At 36.1% G+C, this 13,395-nt stretch overlaps 1 protein-coding gene across 1 annotated transcript; it reads right to left on the minus strand.

Annotated features, from left to right (window-relative positions):
• Positions 1–998: 998 nt before the first annotated feature.
• LOC7470401 (beta-galactosidase 13) lies at positions 999–5,713 on the minus strand. The gene is made up of 19 exons (XM_002306147.4): positions 5,382–5,713; positions 5,171–5,266; positions 4,959–5,071; positions 4,781–4,847; positions 4,603–4,695; positions 4,359–4,502; positions 4,174–4,268; positions 3,897–4,002; positions 3,725–3,809; positions 3,519–3,637; positions 3,227–3,394; positions 2,923–3,098; positions 2,694–2,803; positions 2,493–2,602; positions 2,289–2,396; positions 2,099–2,203; positions 1,832–1,977; positions 1,389–1,734; positions 999–1,266 (listed from the first exon to the last, which is right to left on the minus strand). Exons 1-19 carry the CDS (start codon positions 5,559–5,561, stop codon positions 1,117–1,119), a joined length of 2,517 nt encoding a protein of 838 aa, XP_002306183.1. The 5' UTR covers positions 5,562–5,713; the 3' UTR covers positions 999–1,116.
• Positions 5,714–13,395: the final 7,682 nt, after the last annotated feature.

Here is a 13,395-nt window from a genome sequence, read left to right on the forward strand (position 1 = left end):
TGCTACGAGCAAAGGCAATGCAACAAATGCCATCTTGGAATAAGTCTTCTCCATAGTTTTCCCTTTTCTTCTAATCTGTTGCTATAAACGAGTAACGGTTTTCGTTTTTCTATGCACGAAATAAACCTGCTTTAACATGTATTTATAGACGGGGCAAGTACGAAGAAATTCATGGAGCATGATGAGATGCCAAAAGAAAACAAGGAATATGAAATTGGCTTCAATGCAAGTTTTCTTCTTATTACATAAATTCCACCCCAAACATACATACAGACGTTCTTTCTACGCAGGAGAGAGCTGTGAAAGATGATCTGGCTTCGCATCTAGAGTTACAAAGCATCTCTGTTCTGCATCCATTACTGTGTGTGTAAACCTTCAGGTATTGAAAATAGAACTTTATTTAAACAAAAAACAACCCACTATTTGTGAAAGCAAAATGTCAACTGAGAAATGCTTAATACATTGGACATACATACAATTCTATTTGTAAATTCAAATTTCTTCTCCGCGGTAAATCTTTGAATTTCTGTAGGTTTAATTTTGGATGCCTTTTGGAATCTTAAGCAGAAATGTATTGAAGTTAAGATGCTCATCTTCTGTTAGTCCTTGCCATTGTTCACTAATGGCAGCGCTGGCCAAATTTAATGAGTTATATGCAAATAATTTTATTTTTTGATGCAATGACTTGATAATGCAAACCCCAAATAATTACTGGCAGTGTATTAAGCTGCTGCATGGACTAAAATCAAAATCTTGCCAATCATTTTCAGAGTAGGAGGCAACGTATTTTGTTCAAGAACATCCCTGTGCCCTCAATGCATGCACCAAGTGTGCTTCCGACATTATAAGGTATAATCATATGCCATTGGTTTCTGATGGAAAAGGATTATGTTTGATATTTTTTATTTCCAAATGGCATAGCCTTCTGCTTTTCTGCAGCTATTGAAGTTCTGTTAAACTCATCAAGAAGATTCAAATTTATGACGGAGCTCATAATCTAACATATGAAAGGGAAATTTATTCTGATGGAAAGACAAGGTAGAATTTTTAAGAAAGACGATGTTCAAGATTACATGTCCTTGAAACCACAATAAAATTGTTCTAGGCATATGATGTTTAAGCCTGGTTTGCAGAACGCTTGGGACCCTTGTTGCTGCACTTCACTTGAACGGCCAGATTCTTGGTCAAATTTGGACAGTTGTCTTTCTTTCCGTTAAAAAGCCCTTTGTCCATTGGAATATCACAGCTAGTTTTTCCCAAGCAATGCTGCTCAAATTCAAGCAGAAATCTCATTAGTCTCCTAGCAGGCAGCAATAGCCTTGGCTGGCAGAAGAAGAAGAAAAAGGAAACAATAAATTATGCAAGGGGAAAGAAGAGAAGAGAATTACCTGCTCAACAACTTGCTTGGAAATAGGTGAATCACAAGTTCCAACAGCAAAGTTTCCACAGGTACCCGAAGGATCACCAAAGCTTGCAAACTGCACCGCAACAATCTTCTTCTTGTTTGGACACTTTAAGCGAGCTGCTGGTTTTGCATCATCCGCAACAGGTGTGAATTTTTTATTCTTCCTTTCCCAGGATCTCACATTTGGTGGATGATATTCAGTCACGTAGCTACAGATGGTATCTCTATTGACAGTTAGGATCTCAATCTTCTCAGGGCTTGCTCCCTCCTCCTCCAATATAACCATAAGGTTGTTTGTTGGTTTTAAGTAAGATCTTGGGATGTGATATCTGATTTTACAAGCAAGAAATTTTAGTCAATCTCTTTATTTGCTTCGTACTTAAGGAAATTTTTCTGTGCGTGACTAAGAAATATTGCTTTACTTACTCTGATTGAGTAGGCTCTCCAAGAGGGGAGATGTAATTCATCCAGTAACGACCGATGCTCTTGCCATTGATCCAAATCATACCCTTCTTCATACCGGTCATCCGGACAGCAACAGGGGATTTTCCTTCAGGAGCATCAAAGCGAGTCTGCAACAAGAAAATATGATGCCTAAATGAATACCAAGAATTAAACAAGTTTGTTGCCAGGTGATACCTCACTGAGAAATTTAAAGATTGGTGGCTAGGGAAAATGATATCCCAGCATTACCTTGTACCAAGTAACAGGAGGTCCGTCCTTATTGACTTTGGTCCATGTTACCTTCCTCCCCCCTTCCTTTGTGAACACTTTTGCTGTCTCTCCCGACAAGGCAACCTACAAATTAGGATCACACGATTCACATTAGGCTTTTGCTATCATTGAAGTGTTATTCTTTGATGAATACAAAGCTCATCCATACCTGATGTCCCCAACCATTGGATGACAGATCAAGTGTTCCAGTGTTCAAACCTAGGATTGAGACACCGCGAGGTCCAGCGTACCTATGCTCCATGTAGGCTCCGCTATCCTTCATTGACAAAGAAGAGCTTGCATAAGTTTCACGTCCAAAATTCATTCCCAAATTCTGAAGATCTGTTAGTTATGACGTATGATAGCTACTTACTGGGAGTCCAACTAGAGAGCCCAAGAGTGTAACAAAATTAATCCCAGGCTTCAACTTCACAGAATGCTGGAGGACAAAGCTCTTCTCAATTTGGCTCCCATGTGCAGAACCTGAAAACATTTAGCACAGTTACCTCAAGAAAATCCTGTTACTAAACATGTTCCAAAGCTATAATAATAAGAATGTGTAAGTTGCAATTACCTATAAATTCCCCATTTATAAAAGCAACCATTGCATGGCCAAGACTTGCAACTCTTAAAACTGGATTGATATCTTTTCGTGCTGACAGGTCATTACGATCCACATTTATGCTGGGACGAGAATTTACAGAGACATGTCAGATTTTGGCTTCAGTGGAAGCACTAGGTAACACCTGTTAGGATTCATCAATTTCATGATGGATAGACTAAAAATGAGCTTATATACTCACGTCGTGGTGAACCAAGCGTAGTCGGTTTTATCTTTAGTTAAGTTATAAAGTTCTCTTGGGATCCTGGAATCTACTAGAAGGTTAGATGGAATGGTTTCTGAAAACATCTTCCATTCAAGTTTTCCGTCTGTTTTTCTTGATTTCACAAAGTTTCTTGAATTATGTTGTGACACAACCTGTTTTGCGTGAAAGAAAAAGAAGGGATCACTTAGCGGCTGTGCAGCAATCAATCTGTTTCAGGAGTAACTTCTATAGTTCTGAACTCTAAGCAATTATCAACGGAGACAAAGAGATCATGAATTACCGTCATGGTATTATAAACGACAGTCTTGCAATCTGGGAGGATGCTGATGGATTTGGCTGGAAGGTAATACTTCTTACCCCTGAATGTAACAGTTTCTGGATCTTTCGTGTTGTTGTTGGCCAAGAAAGCGGCGCAATCGTTGGTTCTAGGTTGCTCAAAGAACCGAGCCTGTAAAGTAAGACAGCTTTAGTAAACCAAATTTACTTTGGACATGGACCATCTTTTTCTTAAGTGCTTGCAAGGAGAACTCTGGAATGGAGGTCAAATCTCTCGTAGATGCTTAGTTGCTTACCTCTACATCAGCAGATAACCTTTGAACATTAGGGGTTCCCCATAGAAGAGCCTTCTTGCATAGATTTAGAGCCCTATGAAGGTCCTTGAGGTGACCCCATTTTGGTTCCCTCTGCAAACCTGCAAGAAGTGGAAACAAAAGGCCAATGAGTTCTTTGAAGGATCTTTGCTTCTGACAGCATCATAGATTAAGATGTTAAACCTTACCATATTCATCAAGAGGAGCTTCATCATAGTAGCGGGTTGTTACAAATGAGGCAGCAGTTCTATCAAAGTTTGTCCCACCATGGTACTGCAAACACACAGTGACTAAAATGTTTCACAGAGCAAAAGAAATTCTCTTATGGAAGAATCTCAGAGATTTCAGCTTTCTCCTTACCATGTAGTAGTTGACCAGACTACCATTCTTTGAAAACCAACGAGCAACTGAAAATGCAGTATCTTCTGCTGATCTTTGAGATGGGGGATCTCCAAAAACTCTAAATCTGTTACCACATAACATTTATTGGAATGCTGTTAGCATCATTGCTTCATTTGCTGTTCTATCTTGTTCTTTCAATTCTTTCCTTTCTCTTATTTAGGCTTTAAATGTTATTTTGCATATCCTATTAATGCATGTGAATGGCTCAGTGCTAATCATCAAGGTCTATACTCACTGAGCAGTCCAGTTCTCAGTCCATAGAGATGGTTTATCAGGACTATTGGGGCCTGTGAAGGTATCTCCGCAGTGCCTTCCATTGCACGTATTGATCTGCACAATAAAGCATGGATATTTCATTATAATTTGCAGATCAGTCCTCTTAGATTACAAAAGTTGATTCATGAAAACTTGTTAGCTTACCACTGGACCAGGAGCATCCTTCTGCTTGCACATGACCCATGGGACTCCTGTTTTCAGCCCCAGAGCCATATTTCCTGCCCACTGAACATAGCTAACTCCCAAGTTTCTATATGCAAGTTGGACAGTGTTGTACTCATTTTCAATCTGCATTAAAATATAAGAAAAAGAAAAAGAAATGGATGAGATGTTCAATGGTAAAGAAATGAAAGATATGCGAGCTGGGATTATTAGAGTGGAAATAAACCTGAGCCAAGATGATGGGACCTCCTTGTGATGCAAACAATTTCTCTTCTTTCAACTTGTTGATGATCATTGTAACGAATCTCTCCATATGAAGCTGCAAATTTTGAAACTTCTTGTCAAATGCTGTGCTTAATTATTTCACAGAACTTCTTTTTATACAAAGTGGGTGATGCTATTACCTTGAAGGGTGCGTTGTCTGAACGGAATATGATGTCTGGAATCTCTCTCAACCAATATGGGAGCCCTCTAAGAGATCACATTGAAAACAGGGTGTAAGATAGATACACATATAATGGTGTATGTAGCAAAATAAAATATGCAATGATCAGAAGAAGAAAACAAGGAGTTGACTCATACCCATGGTTCCATTCAGCCTGGATGAATGGTCCAAGCCTGATGGTTGCAGACATACCATTCTCCCCAATCGTCTTGATGAACTTCACCAGGTCATATGATCCTTCAAAATTAAACTACAACGACAAAAATGAATCAAAAATAGCCTAACCAATGCTAATTGCAGACAGAGGAACATTCGGTCCAAGATATCGATCACAAAACTGATCTTTTACCTTGCCCTGCTCAGGCTCGTGAATATTCCAAAAGACGTAAGTTTGGATTACATTCAAACCTCCACGCTTAGCCTTCTGGATTAGTTCTGGCCACATCTAAACCCAAATTCAACACAAGTACAATTAGTTAGTCCTACGTTTTCTTTTGCAAGGAAAAAAATAGAAGAAAAAGATGTCGAATAAGCTTAGTAGCAAAGAAAAGTATTCTTACTTCAGGAGTACTGCGAGGATAGTGAATGGAGCCAGAGAAGAGAAGCTCTCTTTTGCCATTGATGATCAAGGACCTCCCATCATAAGTCACACCCTTTTTTTTATCTCCATGAGCAATGACCGACGTAAGCAGCAAGGAAAGAAGTGAAGCAATCAAAAGAACATGGCATTTTACCGCCATCTTTACCTCTCTTAAAGAACCAAAACTCAAAAAAAAAAAAAAAAAAAGGAAGAGCGCGCAGTTGTTTTTCCCTCTCTTATGACCCAATCTTAAGGGCAGATACTCCTCTTCGGTTTCGAAGGAGGAGGAACCCGGCAGCTGACAATGAAGGTACTTGCCGACGCCAAAGATATAGAGAGCAATGAAACGTTAAAAGAGGGTCAAGGAGCAAAATTCGGAGAATGGTGTTTTTATAGGTTGCTTTTTTAAGGTATTTGTCGTGGATGGCTTGCGTCGAGAGTTTCATGTTTGTGTTTCCTATTCTTAGGATGGTCCGAATCGGTTAGTGACCACATGATCTTACCGTGACAGATTTTTGAATCTGGCGGGTCAAGTCCACCTCATGGCTCATTGAACTTCGAAGAATTAGGTTTGACTACTAAATTTATGATGCCCTCGAGCTATAGAAGAAAACTCACATTTCAATCAAGTATAGAAGAAAATTAAAATTGGGTATGATGGGATTGTGCAAGCATACTTTAGTTAGTAAATAAATATTCTCCTCAAATTATTATTATTTAGTAAGAGAATCTATAAAACAATATTTTTTTTTATCAAGCATGAATGATTTATTTAAAACTTGTATAGATGAGAGATTTAAAATACTATTTAAAAGTTTCTCATTTTTAAAATAATAAAATAAAATTTAGTTTTTTCAACACTTTACCATTAAAACAACACTAAATAAATCCAAGCAATTAATTATTAAAATATTACACTCAAGTAGCTGGTTAATCACTTTATTGATTTTTTTAATCTAGGCTAAAAAATAATATATATAAATACATATATCTATATATATTATTCTAAAGGTATTTGAAAGTGTGTTAGGTATTGTTTTTCAAAATATTTTTTGTTTAGAAATATATTAAAATAATTTTTTTTATTTTTAAAATTTATTTTTAATTTCAACATATTAAAAAAATCTAGAAACATTATTATTTTTTTTTATTCTAAAGCAATTTGTTCACAACTCTTTAAAAATATTTTCAATTTCATAAAGGATTGCAAATAATGGATTGCAAGCACTAAGTTTAGGAAATAGATCCATCGACAGATTTAGGAGCCAGTTAATGGTCATGCAAAGAGCATTTATAGAAACTCAAACCGTGCTAAGCCCAGGCCTAGAACCCAAAAAACCCAATAACAAGATTCAACTTCAAGTACAAGGCAGGATTATTTCATGGGCCTGTGTCGGCTATATAAAGTTAACAGAATTAGTTTCCTTTCAGTTTTTTTATTTCTCTGGAACAATACATGCTGCTTCTCAGCTGCGTCTAGAAGGTAATGCATGGCTACATGTCCTGCAACTGACTTTGTCAGGGTATGAAAAATATGAAATGATGAGCCTGAAGCTCAGGAACCGTACACTCTCTTCTCTCTGTGTTCTAACTAATTTTCCTTCCATTGTTGCTCATCTTGAGTTTTTTTTTACACCATTTGCACTCCTGAAGAACCTCCAGATTGGTGTTGTTAATATTCAACCCGCAACAAAAACCAGTTAAGGTTTCAATATTTTTCAATACCCTATAAAGAAAGATTGAAACTTTTAATCTTTGTTTGCTTGTTTTGTTGAGATTCAATGTGGGTTTCTCTTAATTTAGTCTAATATGCAGGATTTCTATATTATTGTGTGTATATAATGAGTCTTTGATTTTGGCTTTGTTTGCTAGAATTTTGATAAGGGTATCTCTTTGTTTTTCTGAAATTGGTAGCGTTTTGTGTGTGCTGGTTTGTTATTGTACACAGGGTTAGTAGGTTTTTTTAATTCTCTAGTGGGATAGTTAATTTCTGATAAAATTCAATCAGGGTATTTTAGTTTCGACCTTGTTTTGCCAAGTTCTGCTCTGTGCATCTCTCATTTTGTTTTTGGGGCTGTTGATGTTTTTTTTCTCCTCAATAGTGTTAATATTTCATGAGAAATCATTGTGGGGTATCTCTTGATTTGTGTTTATTGTGAAGGATGTTAATCAATGATGGCTCGCCTAGGCAAGAAGAGCAGGCTGTTTTGTCAGTGTTTAGAGATGCTGTTCAAGATTGTCTGGATAATGAGCCAAAACCAGTGGACAAAGCTGTAAAAAAAATGAAAAAAAATTGAATGTATCAAAAATTGAATGCTGATTTATCAATGGTTTCCACCACAATTCCCCTCAAGCTTCTACTGCTTAAAGTTTTGAGGTAAAAGTCACTGCAAGCTGTTTTCGAGCCGGTGAGATAACTGGGCAATTAGAGTTTGGAACCTTTTAGCTTTATAATGTGATAGATCTAGAAAGATTATTTTTACTTCAAGTTTCTTTGTTTTACGAAAAATATAAGGTGAATTTCTTTTTATCATTTCAATTTCTTCCTTAACATCAAATAAAGAGTTGAAAATACTAATCATGGCAATCCCGTTCTCTATGCGAGCATTCATTTTCACCATTATCAAGCAAGGAGGTTTTTATTTATTTTAATGATGTCTCAAAAAATCTAAGTTATTTGGGATAAGGTTTATATTTTAGATAATCGGTTAATTTTTTGGTTATAAAAATTTGATCTATTCTCCTTTTGAGATGGCTAGTATCTAATACCTGCAAAAAGGTTCTTTTTTGTGAATTTAAAGACTCTCTGATGGTTAAGTTAATTATTTTTTAAGAGAAAATATAATAATATTATGAAAAGATACTCTGGAAATAAATATGCAATAAAGAATGGAGATTCCGAATCCTTTGTTTCAAGGATTCATCATTTATTTATAGCCTATAAGTCTCTTTATGAAGAAGAGGGGTTAAAATCTAATTTTTACTTGATAGTATTAATGAAAAAAAATATCTTTGACATATGTATTAATATTGATGGAAATATCATTGACATATGTATCAATGAGGGAAAATATCCATGACATATATATTAATGTTGATGGAAATATGATAGACTCTTAGATGACTTTTATACACCTAATAGGTGTAAAAAGAGTAGGATCCAAAATGGAGTTGTGTCTAAGAAAGGTGGGCTTTCTCTTGGGTGTGCCCAAAGGGGGTGGGTCCTTTTCCTTGGCTGTGCTCAAGGGAGGGTGGGTCTTTCCCTTGGCTAAGATCAAGGGAGGAGGGTCCTTCCATTGGCTAATAAATTTGGGTTCATCAGCAGCCCCCAAGTCTTTGTGATATTTATATTTAAAGACTTGTAAAAGTACTTGGTATGATGATTTTTTAATGAGAAGCGGGGTGAAAACCCCGAGTAAAATACCAGAGAGCTTGTGTACATGAGCGTGCACCATTTTTGAAAAAGGAACCTCTAAGTAAGTAAAGGTAAACTGTGGGGAAACCTATACTTAAAAAATGTTTCTAATAGGAAAAAAAAACTCATAGAGGAAGAGCCTATACTTAGATAATTTCTAAATGGCTGAGGGGAACCCAAGAAGGGTGAGCCATACTTAGAAAATATTCTAAGAGGCTTGGGAAAACCCAAGAAAGGTGAGCTATATGTAATTGGGTGTGAGTTTGCTACAACTAGATGAAGATCTTCCCCATAAAGATTATGTAAATGACATAACAAATGCTTTTATGAACCATTGTGACATATTAAGGTCCAAAAGAGGGTCTAGTCGCACCTGACCAGAATAACGGTTAAAAAAGACCATAACTTTTGATTCGATTATTGGATTGCACTCAAACTTTTACAGGACATTCTAGAGGCTGTTTTTTTTTTATAATAGCCATCGCATCGTTACGCGGACTGTAGAATCTTTACTTACAAAAAAAATCTTGTAATGAGGCCTTGGTTTTGGTAGTTTTTATGATTTTTCTTATTATTTTTGGATTTCTTGCTATTTTCATAAAATAAACTTGCAAATTTAAAGCTCACATTTGCAGTCCCTTTCACCTATAAAATAATTATGTGTTTTTTTGTTGTTGATTTTCATGAGTTTTAGTTCCCGTGTAGAGTTCTTATTTGGGTTCAACGCCCACACTTAACAAAGCTTTTCTGGGTCCAACATCCACACTTAACAAAATGTCTTTGAGTCCAACGCCCATACTTAATAAAGCATTTCTGGTTCCAACGCCCATACTTAATAAAATATTTTTGGGTACGGATGGTGGATGATCTAACCTTAGCTGGATTTATGAGGGCTCTGTCTTTTTGGAAATAAGGAGAGATGCCATTTGCATATGACCACCCATTAGTTTGGGTTATTAGTTGTGGACCGTTAAGAAATCTCTTGTTAGGAAGTGGTGTCGAGTGGTTTTAATTTTGATCCACAGAAGGCCTCATAAACATTGTTCATAAGGAAACAGAAGAGGCGCGTTACTTCCAAAGTAAATGTGTTATCGCACCTAGAGAGAGTAAACTCATCTCATCTTTAAGTGGTGGATGATCTAACCTTAGCTGGATTTATGAGGGCTCTGTCTTTTTGGAAATAAGGAGAGATGCCATTTGCATATGACCACCCATTAGTTTGGGTTATTAGTTGTGGACCGTTAAGAAATCTCCTGTTAGGAAGTGGTGTCGAGTGGTTTTAATTTTGGTCCACAGAAGGCCTCATAAACATTGTTCATAAGGAAACAGAAGAGGCTCGTTACTTTCAAAGTAAATGTGTTATCGCACTAGAGAGAGTAAACTCATCTCATCTTTAAGTGGTGGATGATCTAACCTTAGCTGGATTTATGAGGGCTCTGTCTTTTTGGAAATAAGAAGAGATGCCATCTGCATATGACCACCCATTAGTTTGGGTTATTAGTTGTGGACCGTTAAGAAATCTCCTGTTTGGAAGTGGTGTCGAGTGGTTTTAATTTTGGTCCACAGAAGGTCTCATAAACATTGTTCATAAGGAAACAGAAGAGGCTCGTTACTTCCAAAGTAAATGTGTTATCGCACTAGAGAGAGTAAACTCATCTCATCTTTAAAAGATTTGATGGGGAGAGTGTATCCATCGCCGTTGCTGTTGCAACGCCCGTCCCATTCTTGGAGAAAGGTGTAATCGCATTAAGGAAAACATGTTAATCCCTTCTAAGATAAATTATACCATATCATTAGGGAGACGTTGCTACTTTCAAAATAAATATGTTATCGTATTAGGGAGTGTAAATTCATCCCATTTTAGGAAGATTTTATGGGGATAGCGTATCCATCCCCATTACTGATGCAACGCCCGTCCCATTCTTAAAGAAAGGTGTGATAGCACTAGGGAGATGTTAAGGAGAGTAAATTCATCTCATCTTTAGAAGATTTTGAGACCTGAAGAGTAGAAAGCATTTGTTATTTTGAAAAAAAAAATCATATACAAGAAACTTACATTTCTAGTCATTGACCATAATACATTTTTATCCCGCTTTGGGGCCCAAAAAAGGAGAGGGAATTGCGTTTCTCCGATGAAGGTTTTTTGGGTAGTCGTCAAAAGGACTCTTCCCAGATAAACATAATTCCTTCAGTTATTGTGAAAATATGACTAACAAAAGAGAAGGTAGCCTTTTTACTTAGGGATCATTTACCCTGTCAGGTCCGCAAGTTCGGTAGGAGTCCTTGATTAACAATAACTCTTGAAGTTGTATGGATTGAACCAAAACTCTTTTGGTAGCCATTGAAGGCTTTCTAAAACTTTGAAGTTCCAACTCCGACAGTGATCAAGGATGATAATGGCAATGAAACCATTGGTTTGCAATAACTCCTGAAGTTACATGGTTTGCACCAACATCCCGTGGGTACCGTTGAAAATCTTCCAAAATTTCAAGGCTTCAAATCCGATTGTAATTAGGAATGATAATGGCCTAGCTCCTAGAGGAGCGATCAATGGTTTTTTGATCATTTTCTCATAGACGACTGATAAGTGCAAAATATACATTTGTTTTTATTCCTTTTACACTATGCTTTTTAATGCATTTTGAACTTATTTGAGTTGATTGGATGTTATTTTTATGAGTTTAGCATGCGTAAGAGACTTTGTGAATTAATCGCTAAAAGATAAGAAATTCTACATTTTACGTTTTGGACCTAGCTTCTTGTGACGGTCTTTTGCCAAGTTAGAGTTCCGAAATGAGAAATTGGGGCTTAATCTAAGTTTAAGTAAACATTCAAGCTTTTCAGGAAGGTATTATGGGAAAAACTCTGATCTCATTTGGACCTTGAATCAGACTTGCAAACTCGGGCCAAAATCCTTCTCGCAGCAGGATTCTTTGCTTTCATACTAGATATTCAAACAAGAATATCTTGAGCTTCTGATATTGCAATCAAATGATTCAAAATCCTAAATTCATCTACACATCTAGTACTACAACTTTCATGAGGGACTTCAAGTCAGATAAAATCTTTTTGAAGGACATAATTTGGACGCAATCTAGTTGGTCGACATGGGTCCTCTGATCTGATTTAGAAACTAATAGTGTCGAGCATCCCAATACGGCTGAGAGTCTGACATAAAAATGGCGGGACTTAAAAATTAAGAAAGGTGCATATTAAGCCTTTAACATGTCATGAATGAAAGAATATAGCTGGGATGGTTGGATATTGTAAGAAACCAAGTCAAAATCAAAGTCTAAATTGCAACAAAGTTGGTATTACAACAGAATTGTAATAGTAGCATAATCAATTTTCAACACAAATTCTGAGAGATTTGTCCAACCTTAAAGACCAGATAAAGGAACAAATTTAGCATCATGAGGACTCCTAATTAGCCTAAGAATTCTGTAGAAATTCAGCAGCCAAAGAAGAGGATAAATAAAGCATAACACAGCTGAAAAAGGGCCCGAAAAAAATTCCTTTCTTCTATACTTTTGTTAATTTTCCAGCAACTATGAACTAAACTCCTAAATTCGGTTCAAAAGAGATACAAACCATCTCCATTAACACGTTATGAGAAGTAACATTATCATTGTAATTCTTTCAGATTCAAGTATTTATTTTTGCTTGTTCAGAACTATGTTATTGATTGTTATTCAAGCTTATTAAGTTGTTTTGAGATGGCATGTATGCTTTCTAGTTTCTTTCAATCCGTAATTATTTTTTGGGACTAGAGTAAGAAGCAAAAGAATTAATTTGATTATTGCAACTCTCATATTGATTTATTAGGGAAGAATAAACTAAGTTAAAATTGTCAAGTTTTTGAACGTTTGCTTAGAATAAATGCACAGATTTTATTCCTAAGACTACTGTCGAGTGAATGAAAATTGCTTTCAATATTACATTCGCCCGATGGTTAGAAATTGATCAGAGAGCTTTTCCTAATTAATGTACTCATAATCTCATCGATTTCCCTAAGCTTTAAGGGATATTGAATTTATTTGCTTGTCGCGAAGAATATTTATTTTACTTCAATGATCAACAGATTTATAGGAATGGATGTGTGGATCATTGAACTGATTTAACGACATACCAATTTATTATTTTCAAAATTATTGTTTCTTGAATTTTTCATTCAAATCCCCAATTCTTTCTCATTTCAGTATATTGTAGGAAAATTAAATGAAATTTCCCTTGGGTTCGACCTGGTTTTCACGATCATACTACAAATTTATTTTGTTTGTGATAGTTAAGTCAAAATTATATTTTGGTGGTTTCGACAACCGACCAACGATGCCAATTGATGATGTCCCAGAAAATCCAAGCTGCTTAGGGGGCAAGACTAATGTTTTGAATAATTGATTAATCTCTTGGTTTTGAAAATTTGATCCATTCTCCCATTGAGGTGACTGGTGTCTGATACTTGTAAAAATGTTATTTTTTTTGTGATTTTAGGGACTTTTTGGTAGTTAAGTCATCGATTTTTTTTAGAGAAAATACAATAATATTATAAAGAGATGCTCTGAAAATAAATATGCAGTAG

The sequence above is a fragment of the Populus trichocarpa genome, chromosome 4 (genome assembly GCF_000002775.5).
Source record: "Populus trichocarpa isolate Nisqually-1 chromosome 4, P.trichocarpa_v4.1, whole genome shotgun sequence".
Lineage (NCBI taxonomy): Eukaryota > Viridiplantae > Streptophyta > Magnoliopsida > Malpighiales > Salicaceae > Populus > Populus trichocarpa.

What these genes read in the sequence shown, in the direction of transcription:
- LOC7470401 (XM_002306147.4), bottom strand. Translation starts at nt 5,561, where the DNA reads ATGGCGGTAAAATGCCATGTTCTTTTGATTGCTTCACTTCTTTCCTTG. An exon ending in CAGACAACGCACCCTTCAAG is followed by an intron (nt 4,696 to 4,780) that starts GTAATAGCATCA and finishes CAAAATTTGCAG; the next exon opens with CTTCATATGGAGAGATTCGT. An exon ending in CCAATGGTTGGGGACATCAG is followed by an intron (nt 2,204 to 2,288) that starts GTATGGATGAGC and finishes CCTAATTTGTAG; the next exon opens with GTTGCCTTGTCGGGAGAGAC.